The following is a 22123-nucleotide window of genomic DNA, read 5'->3' on the forward strand; positions in this document are numbered from 1 at the left end:
TCAATTCCTAGTCAAGGGCACGTACTTCAGTTGCAGACTCAATACCCATCCCTGGTTGGAGCGTGTGCAGGAGGCAACCAGTCGATGTGTGTCTCTCACATCAATGTTTCTCTCCCCTGCTCCCTCCCCTCCACTCTAAAAAGTAAAAACTAAACATTCCCCTTCTTGTTCATAAACATCACACATTTAAGACCCTGTGCAAAGAGATGTTTCAGCAACACCCCCCCGCCCTCCCCCCCGCCGGGTTACGGGAAGGATAGCTTCTGATTCTCGGGGACAAGGGGGCTCCTTTCTGAGGCCACTTGGTGATGCTTTAGGTTTTGCCGTTTCCTCGGTGCCTCAGCCAGGCCTGTGCCCCTGTGCTCCCTGCTGCTGCTCAATGGGCCATTGTCCCTCTGGCATTAATTGGCCATCACGCTTTGCTGCCCTAGCGATACCAGCGTCTCAGGTAATGTTTCTAAAGAACAGACAAGAGCAGCAGGTCCGCGGGCTGTACACAGAGGAGGAGTGGGAGTGGGGTGTGAACGGGCTGCTATTTCGGGTCTGAAAGCGACACTGCCTCCCGCGGACAGCGCTTCCCTGAGCGGCTCGCTCACACTTAAGGGTTTCTCGGCCGGGCCTGTGCGAGGCTCCCTTTCCAGAAACATGAGCCACCATGTCTGTCTGGGCATTTCCCAGGTTGGGAAGCGATACTCAACCTTCGGCTCAGTTATACCTGATAAACGTTTCTCAGCAGCCGGTGTGGTCTTCGCACTGAGGCTGATTTCTCAATATGGCTAAATAAGGACTCGGGCAGACCATGAGCCCAAACAGCAGGGAGGAGCCTGCTCATTTACCGAGCCCCAAACCTCACCTCAGCTTTTTTTAACTGAACTGCTGACAACTGGGCTTTGTTTTAAACCAGACGTATCTGGTGCAGCACCAGCAGGAACCAGTTTGTTCTCTAAACAAGAGAAGGAGCACCCACCATGTCTGACTTGCAAACCCTCCCGCCGGGGCCCTGCCTCCACCAGCCCACCCATCGGGGGAGGGGCGAGCACGGCGCCCCAGGCCTGACCCGCCCTGGCCGCTGCAGGCGCCGCCGTGACCCCCACACAGCGAAGCCATGCTTGTCTTTCAGGTCCAGTATTTCTTCAAGATCCTGGATAACTAGCGGCGGAGACAAAGGAGCCGGCGCGGAGACGAGGGACGCAGGCACGGAGGAGCACGTTCACTCTTTATTGTCCACTGTTTGAACCTGACCGAGTACAAGATCAACAAGAGCACTGCAGTCCTGCGCTAGCACACACGGGGACATGGGTTGGCTGCGGACAACACGGACACCGTCTATGGGCTACTGCGTTGCTTTTATAAAGTCCAAAATAAAGGTTTATTTTTCAAACAAGTGACTTTGGTTTATTTCATACATTACACTTCTTCTTGCAGAAAAAAAAAAAATAAAATTGTACAACTGCATAAATATAAAATTCTTCCACCATGACAATGGTTAACACATTCATGAAGACACAGCACCAGCACGTGATGCCTCAGAGAAAGGAAAGGAAAACGCTCAAAGCAAACACCTGGGCTGATCCCGGCCGGCGACGGGGACAGGGCGAGGGCAGGCCAGCGTTCCCTACAGCACAACACACCCTCCCTGTCCGTGCTTCTCTGTAGTGCCATTAAAACTCAAAGGGCCGCCCCCCTCCCCCGCCCCCAGCCCCCGCCCCGGGAAGAAGACCTGACACCACAGGAAAGACGATGGAGTGTGTGAAACGCTCGCACGTGGGTCTTTGAAAGAGCCAGCCCCCCACCCCAGAAGTACCATGCCAGTTTCATTCCCGTTGCATATTCACACCTTGGACAGCAAACTTGCTCACAGAAAGTAGAAAACAGATACGATAAAACATGGCTTGAAAATGACCGGCGTGTGCGCCCACGGGACGCGCACGAACTGAAATGCGCACGCAGCAATGCTCGGGGCAGGAACGCTGCTCACCAAGGTCAGTATGGAATCATAATTTACAGTAAAAATGGGCACGTCCCAAGGCTCAATTTGTATTTTTTTCTTTTGTCATTTACAGTAGAATAAATATTTTGTTGCTATTGCTACACTTTAAATTTACATTCTAACCTATGAAATGCGGAAAGCTAGTGTAAAGCATAGAGATTAAGTGTAGGTCCCATACGTATGACAGTTTGTTCAAGACTAGTAGGTTTTTTGTATCTTTTTCTTAACTCTTTAAATGGCTAGTGGGAAAGATTTGTGCTTGTGATCAGCTCTTAACTTCAATCTTTACATCAAAGCGTCCCTGAAAGCGGTCTTTCTCACTGTACCCAATGTTCTCCCCGTACGCCCTACACTCGACGCGGACCTCCGTGTCCATGGTGAGGTTGGTGAACTGCACGGCCAGCAGGGGCTGCAGGTACTTGGGCTGCAGCAGCTTGCCGTAGTAGGGGTAGTACTGCAGCGGGAAGCCGGGGTAGTTGCCCAGGCCGAAGTACTCTATGTTCCCAACTTTATCCTTGTCCTCGTCCCGCTAGAAACCGAAAGGAAACGAGACGTTAAAGGCGCAGGCGCCGGCCGGCCCTCGGTCCCTCGGGAAGCGAGCAGACGCTGACACGGGGCCACGGCCTTCCCCGACCGGCTGGGAGCAGGTGACCTAACCCTGCAGGACACTGGGCCGGGGTCTCACAGGGAGCAACGCGGACTGTCTGTAAAAGCCGCTTGGGAAGTGGTCCCATCGGAGGCGACTGCCCTGCACACGGGGAACGGCGCCCACCAGCGCTTCTCCAGCGCAGGCCCGAGAGGCAGGGCGGCAGGGAAGGGGGCGGCCCGTTCCCAGGGACATCACTCCTCACGTGCCCGTCATCCCCCTGTGCCCATGTCCTCTCTCCTGTTGCAGGGACTGTGGGGATGGAGTTCCTTGCTTCTAAGGCACCTGCTCTTAGGTCTACAGGGAACATGTGCTGAGTGGTACCCTGAGTCTGTCGATATTTTTAAAAGAAAAACCAAGGACAATTTTTTATGTGAAATTACCAATAAAAAAAATGTTGGGCTCGAACTTTTCACCCCGCCCCCAGTTGGAGCAGAGAAGCCGCGTGGGCTAGTCTGCCTCTCAGCTCCACGAACAGTACTCCTTCCACCTGACCAATCCAGATTTCCCGCTGCCTCGCCCATGGGGGAGGTGACATGCGGTTTCACTCCTGTGACATCTTTCTGTTCTTTTAAGAAGTTCTACTCCATCGAGTTACAACTTGACTGACAGAGGCTGCTTCCAGGAAGCCGTGTTTCTTACGTCCCATATTAAAATCTTAGCTCTAATTCAAACAGCCTCCCTCAGTCTCTGTCTCGCCCCCCCTTGCCCCTCCCTCTGGTCCCCCTGCCCCGCCCCCGCCCCCACTGCGCCCCCTCGGTAAGTCCCAGCCCTCACCTTGCCGGTGCACTGGACGGGCAGGACATAGGGGCTGTACTTCACCATTTGAAGATTCTCCATGGTCACATTCTTGGGAGGCTAAAAATAAAACCCACAGTGGTCAGTAATTTTGTAAATAACTTTTTAAAATTTTCTGCAGCCCAAACAAGTACACCTGGGGGTGGCAGATGAATGAGTGCCAGGGATCTCGGAAAGGCCGCGACCCGATGACACAAAAGGTCTGTGCTGCGTGAGCACCGTCAGGCGGGGCCAGCCCAGCTCTAAGTGGAACTTCCCCGGGAACCACCAGGTGCTACTCCAGGCTGGGAAACGCCCCGGCAAAGCATCCCTCGCCCGCTAAGACAGAGGGACAGAGGTCGGGGTTTGTCTGTATGGAACTCGGGCTTTCCTCGCGACCGTGAGGATATAATGCTCCCTCCCTCCCGCATGCCCTCCTCCTCTCCCCTCCTGTGGGGGCACTGCCCGGGGGCATTCCCGCTGTGAGGGACGCCTGGTCTGGTCTGCACACAGGTGGGGGGCCCTGCCCTGAATGACGGGATCCAGCAGGGGTCCATCCTTGAAGGGACCCACGCACACTTTGAAGGGCAGCCCCTGTATCGTACGGCACTAATGCTCTGGCCTAGCCTCTGCCTGAGACCAGAAAGGAATGATCTAGATTGGACTCTTGGAACTCCCTGCCAGCAATCCCTGCAACGTTAAAAACAGGAAGACCAAACTGGTGAACAGAAGGGCCGGGCTCCAGAAACGAAGTGAGTGTTGGTCATGACTCGGCTGCACTGCCATGGATCCCGTCAGGACGAACACTGCGCTCAGGGCCGCGGTGCCCACGCGGGCGGCCAGGAACCTGCCGGCGCCCGTGCTTATGGGCGAAGGGCAGCATCAGCTGCTCACGAGAGAATAAGGTCTCTCGTTTTACAAAAGCAGAGGCACCTGCCATCCCTCAGGGCCCTCAGGACGGCCCCTGTCGGAGGTGCAAGCCAACAGCACGGTCATCAACTTCAACTCAGACGGAATTCAACTGTAATTCTGCAAGGGAATCTTCGTTCAGGAAAATAAACTTCTTTCAGATTGCCGTTCATTTTTAAAAATACCTGGGCTCCAAGAGTACCAAAACCAGCATACGGCTCTCTGCGCAGGTAGCTTGTAAATGTAAAAACATGCTTTCCTATGTCTACTCTGAAAGTGCTCACGCTCTGAACGCCGTTCTCTGGGCTGAGTACAGGGTGGAGAACGGTCACCTGCTGACCGGGGAGCCCGCCCCGCCCCTCGGAACCGCTGCAGAGAGCGAGAGCGAGAAGCTGCGGACTCATGCTGGGCACGCAGGTTTGCACCTGGCGGGTGTCCTCTAACACCGCCTTGGCTCCCTGCGCACCCCACTGCTCCGCGCCCCACGCGGCCCATCTGCGCTGGGAGGAGCGGGACTTGCCTTGGGTTTGAAGCCCAGGACGCGGTTGAGCTTTATGAGGACACAGGGCTTGCCCTCCTTGTAGCCGAACGACTCGTCGTTTATTCCGGAGCAGTTGCCCAGCCACTCGAGCTTGAACCTGCAGACCTTCCGCTCGCCGGGGTCACTGTCGTAGGCGCCTCGGTCTTTGAAGTCGCTGGGCACACCTGCAAATGCAAGCGCCTGGTCACCCTGTCCCCCACCGCCCTCCCCGGCTCAGCGGCTGCTCTGCCCGGACGCAGTGTCTGGGTGCAGCCCGGTTCCCAGCACAGCCGTGCCGGCACCGAACCCCCACCAGGGCAGCTCCTGACAGCTGGTCTCTGGCAATATTTCTCCGCCTTAAATAATGGATGACTCAGCTGTCGGGAGGCTGCAGGGAAACTGGATCGCCCCTCAGAGCGCAGCCCGCGGAGGACAGCGTGGTTAGAACCCAGGCGAGGAGGGTCCCGTCACCGGCAGGACCCGGAGGTCTGGGTCAGGATGTCCTGGGGCCGTGCCTCTGATTCGCAGGTTGAACAGGAAAGAGGGAAAGGATCGGTTCGCTTCCTTTTCATATTCAAGGTTTTCTAAAAATGTTCTTTCGGATTTGAGTCCTTTGCCGTTCACAGCTGTGCGTTCTTATAAATTCATTCAAATGGGAAGTTTAGTTGGAGCATTTTTTATTATGCCTCATACCAAACCCAGAGTAAGAAGAAAAGGAACGTAGATTTCAAAGTCGACACAAAACATCCTGCAGAATACTGAGGCAAATTAACTTCTATTGACTTTCACAAATTAACCGTTTTCCCTTCCAACGGTAACGTGCCTCCGTTCAATCCATCAGGCCTTTTAAGTTACTGCAAAGTGAGATGAAAACCTTTAAATTCGCCCTAGCCAGCTTGGCTCAGTGGATAGGGCATCAGCCTGTGGACTGAAGGGTCCCGGGTTCAATTCCGGCCAAGGGCACATGCCTGGGTTGTGGGCTCCATCCCCAGTAGGGGGTGTGCAGGGGGCAGCCGATCAATGATTCTCTCTCATCATTGATGTTTCTATCTCTCTTTCCTTCTCTCTTCCTCTCTGAAATCAATAAAGAAATACATTAAAAAAAACAACCTTTAAATTCTAAAGAGAAAGACGTGATGAGATGTTCCTTTTAAACGAGGGAATCTTTCCTAAAGGACTTACTAGGGCTTTCACCCTCATCGTGAGGAGGGGCCCCCCTGCAGGCGGAGGCGGGCTGCTCGGTGCTGGGATGGGAGGGAAGGACTGGCGTGGGGGCACTGGCCCAGAGGTGTCCTGTCTGGTGGGAAGCCCGGTGGAGTCAGGGATGGTCCCACCGAAGGGCCACTCGGGGAAGGCCCGGCGCGCCTCGGAGAACCGAGCCCGGGGGAGGGCGGGAATCTGGAAATACGGGCGACTGCACTTCTCAAAAGCCACGGGCACTGGGGCCAGAGCGGACCTGCGGCTGTGGGTCTGAGCAGTCAAAAGCAGATTGTCTAGGTCCGTGGTCGGCAAACCGCGGCTCGCGAGCCACATGCGGCTCTTTGGCCCCTTGAGTGTGGCTCTTCCACAAAATACCGACTTCTGTGCACGGGCCACGAAGTTTCAATCGCACTGTCTGTGCGCGCCCACACATGGTATTTTGTGGTATTTTGTGGAAGAGCCACACTCAAGGGGCCAAAGAGCCGCATGTGGCTCACGAGCCGCGGTTTGCCGACCACAGGTCTAGGTTTTTAAAGACATCTTTCAACGCAGTAGTGACACTCGAGGATACATTGTTTTTTCCACTGCACCCAAGCCCGAACCATAAAACACTCCCTGCTTTAGAAACACACAAAATGGCCCTGGCCTGGTCGCTCCATTGGCTGGAGCGTCATCCCGTACCCCAAAAGGTTGTGGGTTTGATTCCCGGTCAGGGCACATGCCCAGGTGCGGGCTCAATCCCCAGTGGCTGGAGCAACCAATCAATGTTTCTCGCTCACATCCATGTCTCTCTCCACCCCTTCCCCTGCCCTCTCTCTCTAGAAGAAATCAATTTTTAAAACGGCCCCTCAGTATGACCGGGGGCAATCTTTGATTATCCCAGGAGTGTTGTTCAGTAGAAACGGGGATGGAATGAGCCCACCACAGCAGCCGAGCGAGGACTTACTGCCACAGTCTTCAAAAATCATGTCGTCCTTCTGGGCGGAGTCCTTGTACTTCTCCAGGAAGCGGACGATGTTCAGCACGTACGGCTCGTAGCTCTCGGGCTTGGTGGGGTGGAAGGAGATCTCGGTCTTTTGGATCTGAGGAACCTGTGTGAGTCCTGCACCAGGCAGAGGCACAAACAGACACGATCAACAGCGAGAAGCAAGTCAACCGAGAGAATCCACAGCAGACGCTCCGGGAACAAACACGGCTCATCCCACCTGCCTAAAGGGGACGAGTCCGATTCCCCACGCGTGCAATCCCTTGGCATCAGAATAACGTCACGGTTCCTGCCAGGCGTTATCTCCACGTTATGCATGAAAGCACTTCTTGCACAGAGAGGTTAAGCACCTGGCCCAAGGTCACAGAGGAAGCGGTGGGACCAGAATTCCCACCCAACCACGCCGCATCCAAAGCCTGTCGCCTGCCCAGCGGTCCCTCGTGCGCACGTGCCCTCCCGCCTCACTGCCGGCCGGGAGCCACAGGTTTCCCCGTCAGTGAGGTCAGGCCACTCCAAGCCTACAAGACTCAAGACTACCCCACGGACATTTCTCCGGCTCTTAACCTGAACTGGAGGGTCGGGATGGACGCGAGGGACCTGCTCTCCATTCTGAAATAAGTGGTTACTCTTGAGCAGGTGCAGTGCCAGCCAGGGTAAAGGTCTCAGCATGCGCACCCTGGGCTCCACACTTCACCCGGGTCTTAGATTCTGTAATTTCTGGAAGACTCTGCCATCACAGACTCCTAGACAGACCTGTGCACAGCAGTGCACGGCCCTCCCAGGGGCGACGGGGGGTGCCCATCACAGTGGAATTCTGTCCCAGATGCAGGTGAATTCAAGATGCCTGGCCACACCAGAAATCCAGATAACCCACAAGGAACTTTTATATAAGCATTAAAGGCCTGATGCTCAAAAAATTGTGCAAGAATAGGCCTTCCTTCCCCCAGCTGCCAGCACCAGCTTCCCTCCGGCCCCGGCTTCATCAAGGACGTCCGGAATGACATCCGGAAGGATGTCCGGTCTAATTAGCATATTACCCTTTTATTATTAGAGATAGATGGCCTACATGCTACATGGACACACACGACAGGGGACATGTACTGCATATATTACATGGGACACCCACCTAAAAGATCACCTGTAATTGATCTTTAGCTCAAATGTAGTTGCACCTCCCGTATTTTTATTTGCTCATCCGGCAACCCTACTCTAGTCCCCAGTCCCAGACCTGCCCTCTGTGCCAGGCGGACGGCGCACGGCCACCTTCCTCCGGGCACCACGCAGATATGAACACAGTGACGTGACTGAAGCAGAAGTGACACGGGGTGCGGCTATTTTTCTAGCCCTTGAGGATGGCGTTGAGCTTCGCGGTGGGGCGTGAGGAGGCCCAGCGTGGGGCTGGCTGGGACGCTTCCCCCACGCGCAGCTCCCCAGGGGAAAGGGGGGGCGGCCGAGACAGGCGACTCCAGGAGTGACATTAGGAATCTTCAAAAGGCTGGTGCGAAACCTGAAGAACCCGGGACGGGAAGAGGCTGCCAACGGGAGGGAGGGAGTCCGGGGAAGTCACAGAGCTCACTCATAAAAACAAAATGTTTTCCGTCTTTGCCTAAAAATGAAAAAGGTTACTACAGCTGAGATGATGTTTAGGCCCTGGCCAGTGGCTCAGTTGGTTAGAGTATTGACCCAAGTCACCAAGCTTGCGGTTTGGTCTCCGGTCAGAGCACATGCAAATCAACCCGGCAGCCAGGCTGGCGTGGCTCAGTGGTTGAGCATCGACCTAGGAACCAGGAGGTCACAGTTTGATGCCTGGTCAGGGCACATGCCTGGGTTGCGCGCTTAATCCCAGTTGGGGGCGTGCAGGAGGCAGCTGATCCATGATTCTCTCTCATCATTGATGTTTCTATCTCGTTCTCCCTCTCCCTTCCTCTCTGAAATCAAAAAAAAATTTTTTTAAAGAAAAAGACTCAACCAGGCAGTACATGGGTGGTGGAACAACAATTTGATGTTTCTCTCTCCCTCTAAGATCAATAAATAAAATAATCTACATTTTTTATAATGCTCCGAAACCATAGAAAATTATATGACCAAAGGAATTTAAATGTCCCCTGGACAATCTTTCTACAATAAATTAGGAAAACCGGCCGTGGGATTGGTGCTAGAGGCACCTGGGTACCATCGACAGCTACCCACAAAGATGAAGAGGGGAAGGAGCCCAGGTGAGGAGGGGCTTTCCTTCCTCGGGTTCTGGCGGTCTCCCTGCCGCCCCCCCTCTGCCCTCGCCTGGGGCTGCCACCCCCTCTCTGCCCTTGCCTGGGGCTGCCACCCCCTCCTCTGCCCTCGCCTGGGGCTGCCACCCCCCCTCTGCCCTCGCCTGGGGCTGCCACCCCCTCTCTGCCCTTGCCTGGGGCTGCCACCCCCTCTCTGCCCTCGCCTGGGGCTGCCACCCCCTCTCTGCCCTCGCCTGGGGCTGCCACCCCCTCTCTGCCCTCGCCTGGGGCTGCCACCCCCTCCTCTGCCCTCGCCTGGGGCTGCCACCCCCCCTCTGCCCTCGCCTGGGGCTGCCACCCCCTCTCTGCCCTCGCCTGGGGCTGCCACCCCCTCTCTGCCCTCGCCTGGGGCTGCCACCCCCTCTCTGCCCTCGCCTGGGGCTGCCACCCCCTCTCTGCCCTCGCCTGGGGCTGCCACCCCCCTCTCTGCCCTCGCCTGGGGCTGCCACCCCCTCTCTGCCCTCGCCTGGGGCTGCCACCCCCTCTCTGCCCTCGCCTGGGGCTGCCACCCCCTCTCTGCCCTCGCCTGGGGCTGCCACCCCCTCTCTGCCCTCGCCTGGGGCTGCCACCCCCCCCTCTGCCCTCGCCTGGGGCTGCCACCCCGTCTGCCCTCATCCAGGGCCTATGGTGGAGCTCGCTCCTGAAGCCACCAGGGTCCACCCTGTCCACCTGGACAGCCTTAGCTCGGAGACTCAGGCCTCCGCACAGCCCCAGGACCTGGCCCACTGGCGTGCAGATTCCTCCAAGACATTGGAACATTTTCTGGAAGTTTGTGATAATTTGAAAAACTCACAGATGAATGCTATTTATGGGTTTTATTTTGCCTCTGCAAGTTCAGGCAAAAATACTGTATTATATCCTACAAATATTTTCTTTTTTTTAAGTAAGAACAAGTTAGGTATGTCATGAATGCATAAAATATATGTATGTATTTTCTCTTGCATATGCTTTTCTTAGTAACATCTTTTCTCTAGCTACTTTATTGTAAGAGCACAGCAGGCAGAATGTGTGAATGGCCTGTTTATGTTCTCGGAAAGGCGTCTGGTCCACGGAGGCCATGAGCGTTCAGTCTCTGGGAGTGAGTTAGATGTGGGTTTCCCACTGCACAGGGCAGTCAGCGCCCTGGCCCTCATGTCGCCCGGGCTCACCTGCGCTCTCCCCAGAGAAGCCTCGTTCTCCGGAGAAACCTCAGGCAGGGACCCCCCGACCACCATTGATTAGGGGCAAAGAGCACTAATCGGTGCAGCCACGGGCACTGTATCCTGTCTCTCCTGTGCGCGGAGAAGTGATTTCCAATTAAAAATGGGGGGTATGTTTCATACACACACACCTATGTACAGAGAAACATCTACATGCACTCATACGTGTGTACACACATGCATGTAACACACCCAAATGCACACACATGCACACACATGCACACACCCATACACGTATACACATGTGCATGCTCACACCTGTACATACAATTGCACACGTGTGCATGTCTATACAGATATGTACATACATGTGTATGCCCGAACATACATGTATGCATGCATGTGCATGCATGTGTGTGCACGTGCAGTTTCCCCCTTCAAATGCCACTAAGATATTTATGCGTTTTATTTTGCTTCTGCAAGTTCAGTATCAGCTTTCCTAATGACAAAGGAAGGGTAAAGGGGAAGCCAGCAGCCTTTGCCTCACCTCCCGCCTCAGGCTCAGCTTTGACAGTGACCAGGGACCAACCAGACTCAAAGCCCCCCTCCAGCCCCCTTCAACCCCCTCCAGGCAGCCCCTGTGACCCCCTCCAGGCAGCCCCCTGTGACCTCCTCCAGGCAGCCCCCTGCAACCCCCTCCAGGCAGCCCCTGTGACCCCCTCCAGGCAGCCCCTGTGACCCCCTCCAGGCAGCCCCCTGTGACCCCCTCCAGGCAGCCCCCTGTGACCCCCTCCAGGCAGCCCCCTGTGACCCTCTCCAGGCAGCCCCCTGCAACCCCCTCCAGGCAGCCCCTGTGACCCCCTCCAGGCAGCCCCTGTGACCCCCTCCAGGCAGCCCCTGTGACCTCCTCCAGGCAGCCCCCTGTGACCTCCTCCAGGCAGCCCCTGTGACCCTCTCCAGACACCCGGAATCTGCTTCCTTTGAAAAGTCCTGGAGAGACGAGTTGCTGGACTGTCTCTGCAGCCCATCTGGGCATTCAACAGCCCTCGGTGGACGGGCCTCTTCTGTCCGAGATCGATGCCGTGCTCGCTGGGCGGAGACCAGCAGGCATTGCCTGGGCTGCACACCCACCCTCAGGTGAGCAGAGAGGGCACGTCCTCCAGCGGCTCTATCGTACAAGCGCGTGGGATTTCACCGGGCGGCTCTGCAGGCTGTGCAGCTCCTAACGTGTTAGCCCCCAGTGGAGGTATGGCTTTTCCAGCGGGAAATATAAATGGAGGCAAATCCCAGCGATTTACGTTAACTGTGCCTTCCCGTCGGGGCCGAGCTGAAGGACAAGCACAGCCCGGGTATGTGCCTTCCCTGGATACAAAACAAAACACTGGCTAAGGACTGATACCCTGAAACAGGACACCACGCTGGGCTGATATTTGATTATGTCTATTCATGCGTGTATGTGGGGAAAGGTATGCTTTCCTGGTTGGAAGCCACTAGAAAATACTTCCCCACCCCACCCCACCCCCACCCCAGTCTCGTTTGCGTCACACGGGCCCTCGGGTCACGAGATTACTAGGACGCAGGCACTGAGGCAGCTGCCCCCACGCATTGCACCACCTGGGGTCGGAGGCCCTGAGGCCGGTGCCCTGTCCACCCCCCTCCTTCCCCCCCTCCGGAGCCTCCTGGTCTCTTTAGCAGGGCAAGACCCATTTTCCTGGGGCTCCAAGGACTTTTTACAGCTAACCACCAGGCTTCCTGTGCACCCAAGTGGGCTTTTTGGTTGTATCCTTGTCTTTAGAAATGAAGAAACAGCAACATGGGCAGATGGTGAAACCACGGAGGCTGGGGACCCTGAGGGACAGGAACTAGAGTTTGCAGCCACAACCCTTTACTTAGGAACTCGTGCCCTCCCCTCCCCCCGCCCCCCAGTGCCAGCCCATCATCAGAGAGGGAGGGGGAGGGGGCACGAGAGGCCGGTGTGTTTGGTCATCATTTCGGCTCACAGATCACAAACTGGTGCCGTCTCATCGGCAATGGCAGAAAACCCCTTCTTGGCTTTAAAGAAACAATTTCTCCAAAATACAATGAGCAAACGGCTCCAATTCCCCCTGAAATTTAAGGGAAAGGTCGTCATCCAAGTGATGTCGTTGGGAAAAAGGCAATTCTGATGGATGTGATGACGTCTCACGAACCCACTCATCTGAGCTGGAGCGACAGTGCCTGGGACCCTAACAGACTGGAGCCGAGATGTGCCCCTGGGCCACCGACACGAACCGAGGCTGCGGGCGGGGCTGTGCGGTCTGGCCTCGCCACCCTGTTCCCCGCCTCCCCGCCTCGGTTCTGGTTCTGTCCTCCCAACAACGAGCCACGTGCGCTTCAAAGCCAAACCAAAGCCACCCCAACCTCGCGAGGAAGGAAAGGGCACAAGTTCATCCCTGCTCAGCAGGAAGCCGGCGGCGGCTCTGCCTTCCCCGGGCCCACGGGCGACACACAGGGACCTTCCTTCATGCCACTGCTGCTCAATGAGCTGGAGGCGGGGCAAGGACCCAGGGGCAGACCAGGGCTGGGCCTGGGGGGCGAGAGCTGGTGTGCACGCGGGCCTCGGCCTGTCCAGGGCCCGCCCCCCAACCCCATCACAGGGAGAGGACACAGCTGACACCATGGGGACTCCCCTAAGAGGTCTGCCGGGGCTGACCCCATGGGCGTGGGTCTTCTACGAGATCACAGAACTCCAATGTCATTTAAATTCACTGTTTTCACACATGTTTCCTATTCCAATTTCTCCCAACAACTCTTCACAGAAAGCCAGGATTCTATTCACCTCAGGAAAACGTGAGTGCATAAAGCGCCTCTGTTGTATCAGCCACAGCTCAGCCTGCAAAAAGGAATTCGGTATCCAGGGGTTATGGAATGTGGCTGTTAATAGCCACCTTTTAATGCCACTCGTGTGCCTTACCTACACTTCTTTAATCCTCCCAGGATAGCATTCCCATTTTGCAGATGAGAAAATGAGGCTGAGTGAGGTGAAGCAGTGCGTGTGGTTGTGTCCAATTCCAGAGGCCACCTTCCCCGTCAGGTCAGCGTTGCTGTGCACTCAGGGGGAATGGCTCAGCCCCGCATGCAGGTGTAGGTTGGGCAACGTGAAACTGCCACCAGCAGCCACTCTGACCCACGAGAATAGCAATAGTAATATGTCTCAGCCTAACATCTCCGCCCAGGCTCTAGCCCGGGCCTCCCAGGCCTGGTGGGCAGGTCTGTTCCGATATCCTACAGCAGGGGTCCTCAAACTTTTTAAACAGGGGGCCAGTTCACTGTCCTCAGACCGTTGGAGGGCCGGACTATAGTTTAAAAAAAAACTATGAACAAATTCCTATGCACACTGCACATATCTTATTTTGAAGTAAAAAAACAAAACGGGAACAAATACAATATTTGTATTTGCATGTGGCCCGCGGGCCGTAGTTTGAGGACCCCTGTCCTACAGCAACAGCACTTTGCAAGGAGCTCAGGACTGCCACAGGCCAATGGCCACCACCGCCCAGGAAGCTGGCCATGGTATGCGTGTTCCCTTGACCTGCGTTTCACTTTGTAATCTAGTCCTGAGACTCGTGTTTAGCCTGCCGGCTTATCCAACGTCAGAGACACGCAGGGCCGAATGCTCTGCACAGCTGCCTCCCCTGGCCACGGTCACAGGGTTCCGAGTGCGCAGGGCGGGCCACACCCGGTCCGGCCAGGCTGCTGCTAGAGCCTCCAATTCAGTCAAAAATGACCTCAATTCGTCTTCCGTCTGTGAACACTGGGCCAACTCTGCCACACAGTAGGTTCATTTGCTGAAAACTACAGTGTTCCCTCTTTAAATGTCAAAGAGAGGCTTAGAGACATTCAGTTGAAGACCCAAAATGGCCAGGGTTTTCCTCTATACATTTGTTCCGCCTGCAGCCTGAAGAACAGCTACTGCCTATCAAAGATGCAGACCGCTATGATCTGCTCTCCACGACGCCAAGAGGAGGGCGCGCAGCCCCTGGGAGCACCTCCGCAGGCAGAGCTCTGAGACCTGGCCGCCCCACCCCCTCCAGGCTGCCAGGGTCCCTCACTGGGCAAGGCCACGGATAGAGGGGGCTTGGCCTGGACTCCCCTGGCAAAGTGAAGGGTGAGGGGAGGAGGAAAAGGAAAGACAGAGAAGTGACAAAGAACCCAGGTGACAGGACAGGGAAGCTGGAGGATGAGGCCTGTGACTCAAAGGACAGGACCGCATATTTCCGAGATGAGCCACCGGCATTCCTTTGGGCCAGGGACCGCCACTGCCGCGAGGACGCTAAATATAGGCGCTAAGCATGTGCCTTCAGGAAGGGGCTGGAGAGGCGGGAGGGTGGCGGGAGGACCAGCACCTCGGCCAGGGGTTTCCCAGCAAGGTCATCTGCAAGGTCACCTGCAAGGTCCCCGTGAAAAGGCAGGTACTTGGTTTCCCCTTGAGAGTAGCAGTTCCTTCTGCACAGGACGCGGTGGAGATGCAGAACTTTATCAAAGGCTGAACCCCAGAGTTCATACAGTAAAGGACCCGTTTCTGAATGTGGCAATGAGACAAGATGCTGGACTTCCTGGTCAACTGTGGTTGTACATACAAGAATTCTTATAAAATAGCATCATTATCGAAAAATAGCTTTTAAATGGAAAAAAAAGTTCCATTCAAGTTTAAACTGTGGTCACTAATGCTCCCGTAACACTGTAACAGAAGAGGGTGCGGGACATGCCACCCTTAACTGTGGCGGACATTTCCCAGAATCCCCTGCAGCCTCCCACAGACCCCCTCTCCTTGGGGATGTTGCTGGAAACGGGGTTATTAAGAGCAGGTTTAAGTAAATTTATATACTTACATGTTTTCTTTTTCCACTTCCAACATCCCCTAGACCTAACGTATCTGGGAATATGGGGGTTTCCTTACATCAGACGTGACTTGACGTGAGGCTAAAAGGCCCACTCGCCACCTCCACATTCGGGGATGTTCTCAGAGTCCCTCCCACAGCCAAGGGGGTGGTGTGAGGAGTCTGCAACGGCAGCCAGACGTGACCGAGGCTGCCTGGTGCCCGAAGACAGCCCAGGACTGTCACCCCAATACAGCTGCCCAGGGACACTGGAGGGGACACGCCACTGCCACCCCAAGGTCACTTATAACGAGAACCCGGAAGTTATGCAACATTTCCTTCCCTCCAGGTCCTCCCGACAAGGACTCTTCAGAGCCAGGACAGCCGCGCTGGAGGCTGCACGCCCTGCCCTGCGAGCATCGAGGGCGCGGCCCGGGCTCCGGGGTGGCCGTGACCGCTGTGGACACGCACAGGTGGGGCCCTCGTGTGGTCCTGTATTTTCTAGAAGCTTTAGGAAGCCATGTTTTCAGACAGTTAAATGGCAGTGGGTCCCGAAAGCCAGTAAACAGATGCTCATAAAACAGGTATAAATACTGAGAATGGAAGAGGGTGCTTTTGTTCAAGGTCAAACTGTAAGTCAGTAGCAGGTGGCAGAATGGACCCCGGAAACCCTGGCTCCTCCCGTGTGAAATCAGTTCGCCTTTGAGAACAGGAGCCAGGCGGTGTTTTAAAGGATTTCTCTGAGTCACAGTCCCCTTGAGACAGTGTGTAAGAGCCCCCTAACGGCCTGTGGCCACAGGGACCCAGGACGGAGGCCAGCACCCCCTCCCCCTCGGGAAGCACTGACCACGTGCTCGCTCACGTTACCTGGCGGGGCCACGCGGTCCTGGTAGGTGGGCTTAAATTCACTGATGGTGAGCAGCAGCACCTGGATGGTCCCGATGAAGATGCCGGCCAGGCAGCCGTAAAAGATCAAGTAGAACAGAAGGATCTTAACTGCAAGGAGAGCAGACAGAACAGGTGCTGTGATGCCGTCACGGGCTCAGAACGCCCCTCGAGCCTTCCCAGAGGTGCGTGCACGCCCTCCCGCCCCCCATCCCCCGCACCGGTGCCTGCAGAGCTCCTGCTCCAGCCCTGACCAGTGTGACAGGCAGGGGGAGGGGGCAGGGGGAGGACAGCCTCCATCACGGTGTGCCTGTCAGGGGAGGTTGGGGGTAGGAGGAATGTTCAACTAGGACTACGATTCTTTATAGGAAATAACTGTATTCCCCAAATTTAAAAAATGTCCATGAAGGTCGCCCATGAAACCCAGGGCCCTGTCGGTGTGCTTCTGCCATGCACTGCAAAGGGCAGCATCTTCCCGCAGAAGCCTGTGAGCTGTGCTGCTTACAGCCATGCCTTGCTGCTCGTTCAAGCACACAGCACTGCGACAGCCAGGAGTGCCCAGGGCCCAGGAGGCTCTCCTGCTCGTCACGGCCTCCTGCCTCTGGTACTCATCACTCGTCACTCACCCAGGTTTCCCTATGGGCGCACCAAACCAGAAATAAAGAAAACGAAGCCCCAGCTGGTGTGGCTCAGTGGATAGTGCGTCGGCCTATGGACTGAAGGGACCTGGGTTCGATTCTGGTGAAGGGCACATGTCTGGGTTGTGGGCTTGATCCCCAGTAGGGGGCATGCAGGAGGCAGCCCATCAATGATTCTCATCATTGATGTTTCTATCTCTCTCCCTCTCCCTTCCTCTCTGAAATCAATAAAAATATATTTAAAAAGAAAATGCACTAGTAAAAATGGCCAGCACATTTGTATTTCATCCTCTGGACCCAGAATAATGACTAACCTGAGCTGCATTTTCTTTTTCCCAGGATAGCAGAGGCTGAGATAGCTGAAAAAGCAAAAATGCAAAAAAACCCGGGGCCCGGAGGCTCACTGAGCTATCAGTTACAGGTTTACAAGGATTACCTCCCGATTAGCTGCACCGTAACAGGCTGTACCAGGCGCGGCCTGGCAGCCCTGCGCCAGCCAAACAGCTCAACGCAAATGCAAAGTGGGAAGAAGTGAGCCGGGAGGTTCCCTGTCAGCAACATGACTGCAGAGGGGCCTTTGGTGGCGCCTAGAAAAGGCCCAGATCTCATGCATTGGGTGCGGGGTCCTTGGGGAAAAGCTACAGAACAAAAATGTTATTGAAAAGAAGTGGACGAGGGTGGTGAGGGGGACCTGTGTGTGTGTGTAGGGGGGGGGGAGTATTGGGGGGGGCATTAGCCAGGTCTCCATCCATTTAAAACCCCAACTTTCCTATCAGCAAGTAATCCCACTAGAGAGCTGTTAGAATAAGCAACCCGTGCCAAAAAAGCACACCAAAGCGATGGATTATAACCCTTTCAGAAGAAGGGGGCGAGGCAGAGACCAGCAAAGGAAAAGGCAAGGGTGGCAGAAGGCAGCTGCCCAGCTCTGTCGCTGCCTCCAGGCGAGCAAGGGTTAAGCGCTGCTCCGTATCCAGGCAGCGGCAGGCAAATGGCAAGGCTGTGACGTCAAGAGATCTGGAGAATTTTTCCAGCGGCTGCTCCGAAGAGGTGCAGGGCTGGTGCGGCACAGCCCGGAGAACCACGCAGCCGCTGCGTGCTGCCCCCACCTCGGCGGTGCCTCGGCTCAGCCACACTGGCTTCCAACGCCCAGAGCCTTTCTATACCCTCCCTCGGACCCAGAGGCCCCTCGCTAACCACAGGAGAAGGTGCATAATGGAGGCTGCCATCTACAACAGGAACACAGGGGAGGGGTGGACGGGGCGCTGGCCAAGCACACTGATTACACTTAAGATGCAGCCGATCCGGTTGCCCAACGCACTGGGCCCAGAGGGAAGCCAGGAATTCCCCTCTTGCTCTGAGGTGTCACTTACAAAAGGTGCCCAGGTATCGGGGCGCAGCTCCTGGGGTGGGGGTGGGGGGGCAATGCAGGTCTGGCAGGGCCTGCACAGGCCCCCAGGGACTGCTCAGAGAGAGCTGGGCAAATGGTACCAGCCAGCCAGGGCACAGGGGCAGGCTAGAGGGGCATTTTTCTTTAAAGCAGATTTTCTTCCTTTTAAAAAATACAAGTAATATAAAGGCTGTCCAAAGTGGGGGAGAGAAGTACCCTTCAAAGGGTCACGGACAGAAGGAAAACATCAACCCGCAGTTCCTGTTAGCGCAGTGAGGGGGGCTCAGGTGATCGGCATTAACTTAAACAGGTGAGGCTTTCTGCCCAGGTTTCCGGTGACGGGGAGGCTCCCGCGCCCCCAGTGACAATCTACCTGCAGGCGCGACTGAGCCCAGGGCGAGTCCCAAGGGCGCCCTGCAGGCCAGTGCAGCAAAGGTGGCCTTTCCCCGCGGGCCGCCGCCACCCTCTGCTGCCCAGGCTCTGACCTTTCCCACACCGCGGCACAGGCAGACATGTCAGCACCGAACAGACCCTGGAGCTCTGGCCCAGCACCTGCCCCGGGAAACGAAGATGGGCCAGGCACACGGGTCCTGGGTCTGCATCCATCCACTGTGCGGTGTGGACCCGAGACACAAACATTAACACATTCATCCCCCCTCTCTCTCTCCCGCTCCCTCTCTCCCCCCACTATCTCATGGAGGTGCTGCCCCCTTAAATGTCGGCTTACAGAACAAGCACTTCCATACAGCCTTACCCTCCAAAGCAAATGTTATTCTGTAATTGGAAGGAGGAAAAAATATATATATTTAATCAGGAGGGGAGGGGCACGAGAGGGCAAATTTCGCAATATTCCCAGAGCCAATGCGGCAGCGACCCATGCCAAGGCTGGGGACAGCCCCCCAGGGCAGGGAGGTTCTGGGGGCCTTGGAGAAGGGGGCCACTCCGCATGCACCCCACCCCAGGCCTCCTGCGAGGCAGCAGGAGTGGCTAGAAGATGGCCCTGGCAGGGAGCTGTTCACACCACACACCCTGACTCCCGGGTTCCCTCCACGTTAGGAAGACGCAGAGGAGCCATGGCAATCATCCCACTGCAGAGCAGTCTCCCCAAAAACAAGAAAACATGAAACACACGCGAGAAGCCATCGCGGTGAAGAGCTACATGGAACACAGCTGCCGGACACCATGCTCCCCAGGAACACCTTGGGATGAGGTTTCACCTTGACTAACCTTGAAGGGTGATGCATTATTAACCCTTCACTTTTCAATCAAGAGGGGCCTAGACCACAGGCTGCATTTTCTCTTTCTTTACATAAAAACACAGATTCTGGCTTCTTCCATTTCAAAATGTCAGCCAAGACCTATTTCCCTGACTCATTCTGCTGATGCCCACAGAGTCTCCCAATGAGGACCCTACGCCGGCCCCTCTCTGGGCTCCCTCTGGCTGCAAGGGGGTGCAGGGGTGTCCATGATGGTGGTGGTGATGATACCAGAGGGAGGGGGCAGTGATGCAGCAGGGGGAGTCCCTCCCTCTCTCGCTGCAGTCACGACTCAGATTTGCCTACAACTCTGCCCTTCAAAATGACCTTTAAACACTCACACAGGCACACACACACTCACACACACATGTATGTCACCCTCCAGGTGTAGGGAGGCAGACGACACATGTGGTATTTAATTTTCAATGGGGGTGGAAAGGTAGCCAGCTAAGCTACCGGCTGCCCAAAATCTTACACAATGACCTGCTTGTGCCTTTGTGCTACTCCTAGACGAACCCTGCACCACGATCCACTCCGCTCCCAATGCCGCATCTGAGCAGACATGGAAATCAACCAGACTGCGCGGTGCTGCGGGGCGATGGCGGGCTGTGCGGCTCCGGGGGAGGTCGCGGGGGACTGGGCATCGCGCTGAAACACTGCAGTGGGGACGGTTCCCGCCCGCGCCCGGAGGCACATATTTAGACCAGAAGGTGCTAAAACACGCAGCCTCGCCTGCATGACGCCCGATTGCCCGCATCCTCACACCTCCCGGTTGTTTTTTAGGGACCTGGGACATGACCATTGGGAGAGACCCATCTCGTTGCCCATGCCTGACCATTCCCAGCAGGGAAGGGCTCGATCGATAGACCGCAAATTACCAAAACACGACCGCCACGATCCAGAGAACCCTCCGCCTGGCGCTCGGCCCCCACCCGCGCCGGCGCCGGGTTCTCCGCAGTCCGCCTGGGCGATCGGCCCGCGGCGCGACCCCTCCACCCTCCAGGGCGCGCAGGGGACGCGCCGCCCTGGAGACAGGCGCTGGGGGGAGAGCTGCGGACCCCGTACTTACACCAGCTGCCGCCGGTCCTGCCCAGAAACTCCTTCTTCTCCGAGTTCCAAATGAATTTCTTCCAGCCGCCCTCCTCCTTGGCTTTTCCGCGGGCCATGGTGGCGGGTCAGCGGCTGCCGCGGGGCTGCGGTGAGACTGCGGCGTGCGCCCGGGGTCCGCTCCCGCTGCCGCTCGGCGCCGGCCGGGATCTGCGCAGGCTGCACCCGCCGCTGCCGCTGCGGCGCTCCGAGTGCCAGACGCGCCGCGGAGGAGCAGGAGCGAGAGCGAGAGGGGGGAGGAGGCGGGGGCGGGGGCGGAGGGAGGGCTGGGCGGCTCCGAGCCCCGCACCTATTGGTGGGCACGCGGCCGCTCACGGGCTCTCTTTGGTCCAGCACCCGCTCCTCTTGCCCTTGGAGCTTGGGGGCTCCTGGAGCCCGCAGCTGCCACTCCTGCGGCCCCTGGGAACGCGAACGGGGCCCCCGCCTCCGGTGACCTCTGCGGAGATGGCCGAGGCCGGGGAAAGTCAGCGGGAAGGACGGACAAACGGACGGCGGACGGCACGACCGCGACGCCGCGAGCCGAGCAATTGGCGGAGGGCGCACGCTCTACCTTTACTATATACCGCGCCGCGGCGCCGCGGGGCCCCGCCCACTAGCGGCCAGGCTGGCCAATCGCCGGCGCGGAGGGGCGGGGCCCCGGGTCCGGGGGGGCGGGCGTGGGGCCGGCACAAAGGAGCCGCGGTGGCGAGAGGGGTGGGCAGGCGCGCGGGGGCGCGGGGAGGGGCGGCGGGGAGTGAGCAGGCGGCGCCGCGCAGCCCTCTCCTCGCTGCGGCCCAGCGCCCACCAGCCCCGCCGTCGTGCGGGGTCTTGCACCTGCGTCCCCCGGCGCCCCGGCCAGGCTGTACTGATCTAGTGGCGTCCGCGCCCGCCCTCCCAGCGCGCTCCGGGTTTCCTCTGCCGCAGGTCCACCCTCCTAGGCCCGGGCGGGGGGAAGGTCACTCCGGGACGCCCGGGAGTCGGGGACTCTGCCCAGCTCCGCCCCGCCTCCCCGCTCCTGCACCTGCCGCCCCTGGGCGCTCCCCGCCGCTGCGGTTGAAGTTCCAGCCCTGCCCTCCCCTGACTGCCCGGCTGCGCTCCGTGTGGGCGGCCCGAACCACCTCAAGCAGGACACTTGCTGACCCACCCAGAGCGCAGCCGGGCCGCGGGGCCTGGAGGGTGACGGAGGCCGACCAACCCCCAGGGAGTCTTCCTTCCGAGACCAAAGGCACTGCCAGGCGGTCCGTGCTAGTCTAGACCCCAGCGACCATGTCTGCACGTGACCCAGCCACCGCGGACTGTCCTTGGTGCGGAGCCCGTGGCTGGCCTTCTCACGGACATGCCTGTGCGCCCCTTTGGGGGGTACCGGCCCCTTCGTTTGGTTGTGAAATCCCTGGGACTAAAGGGTTTGGGACAACAGCTCGAATGGCTAGACGTTCCAGGCAGCCCTGGGCATGCGCTCCCCTCCCCTCCCCTCCCTGCTGCTGAAAAGCTAGACTCCTTGGTTTCATGTCCCCCACCTCCGGAGCCCCTGAGTGGCTTCGCACATGCCTCTGGGGGCAGTGACACAGCAGAAAGGCAG

The 22123-nt window shown here is 57.3% G+C and overlaps 2 protein-coding genes across 3 annotated transcripts in view; one reads left to right on the plus strand and one right to left on the minus strand.

The window, feature by feature from the left end:
- Positions 1–1442, plus strand: part of NME7 (NME/NM23 family member 7) — a 110761-nt gene extending 109319 nt beyond the window's left edge. For both annotated transcript variants that reach the window (XM_081112564.1, XM_081112565.1), the window contains one exon: positions 1121–1442. In XM_081112564.1, the coding sequence (XP_080968690.1) occupies positions 1121–1153 (33 nt within the window). In that variant the 3' untranslated portion in view covers positions 1154–1442. The remainder of the gene's footprint in view (positions 1–1120) is intronic.
- On the minus strand, positions 1205–21152 carry ATP1B1 (ATPase Na+/K+ transporting subunit beta 1). Its single transcript, XM_081112567.1, has 6 exons — positions 20528–21152; positions 16160–16288; positions 6989–7144; positions 4843–5027; positions 3414–3494; positions 1205–2519 (listed from the first exon to the last, which is right to left on the minus strand). The coding sequence occupies exons 1-6, from the start codon at positions 20622–20624 to the stop codon at positions 2256–2258; spliced, it is 912 nt and encodes a 303-aa protein (XP_080968693.1). The 5' UTR covers positions 20625–21152; the 3' UTR covers positions 1205–2255.
- Between the last annotated feature and the right edge of the window lie 971 nt (positions 21153–22123).

The sequence above is a fragment of the Myotis nattereri genome (assembly GCF_964212035.1).
Source record: "Myotis nattereri genome assembly, chromosome: 18".
NCBI classification, from domain to species: Eukaryota; Metazoa; Chordata; class Mammalia; order Chiroptera; family Vespertilionidae; genus Myotis; species Myotis nattereri.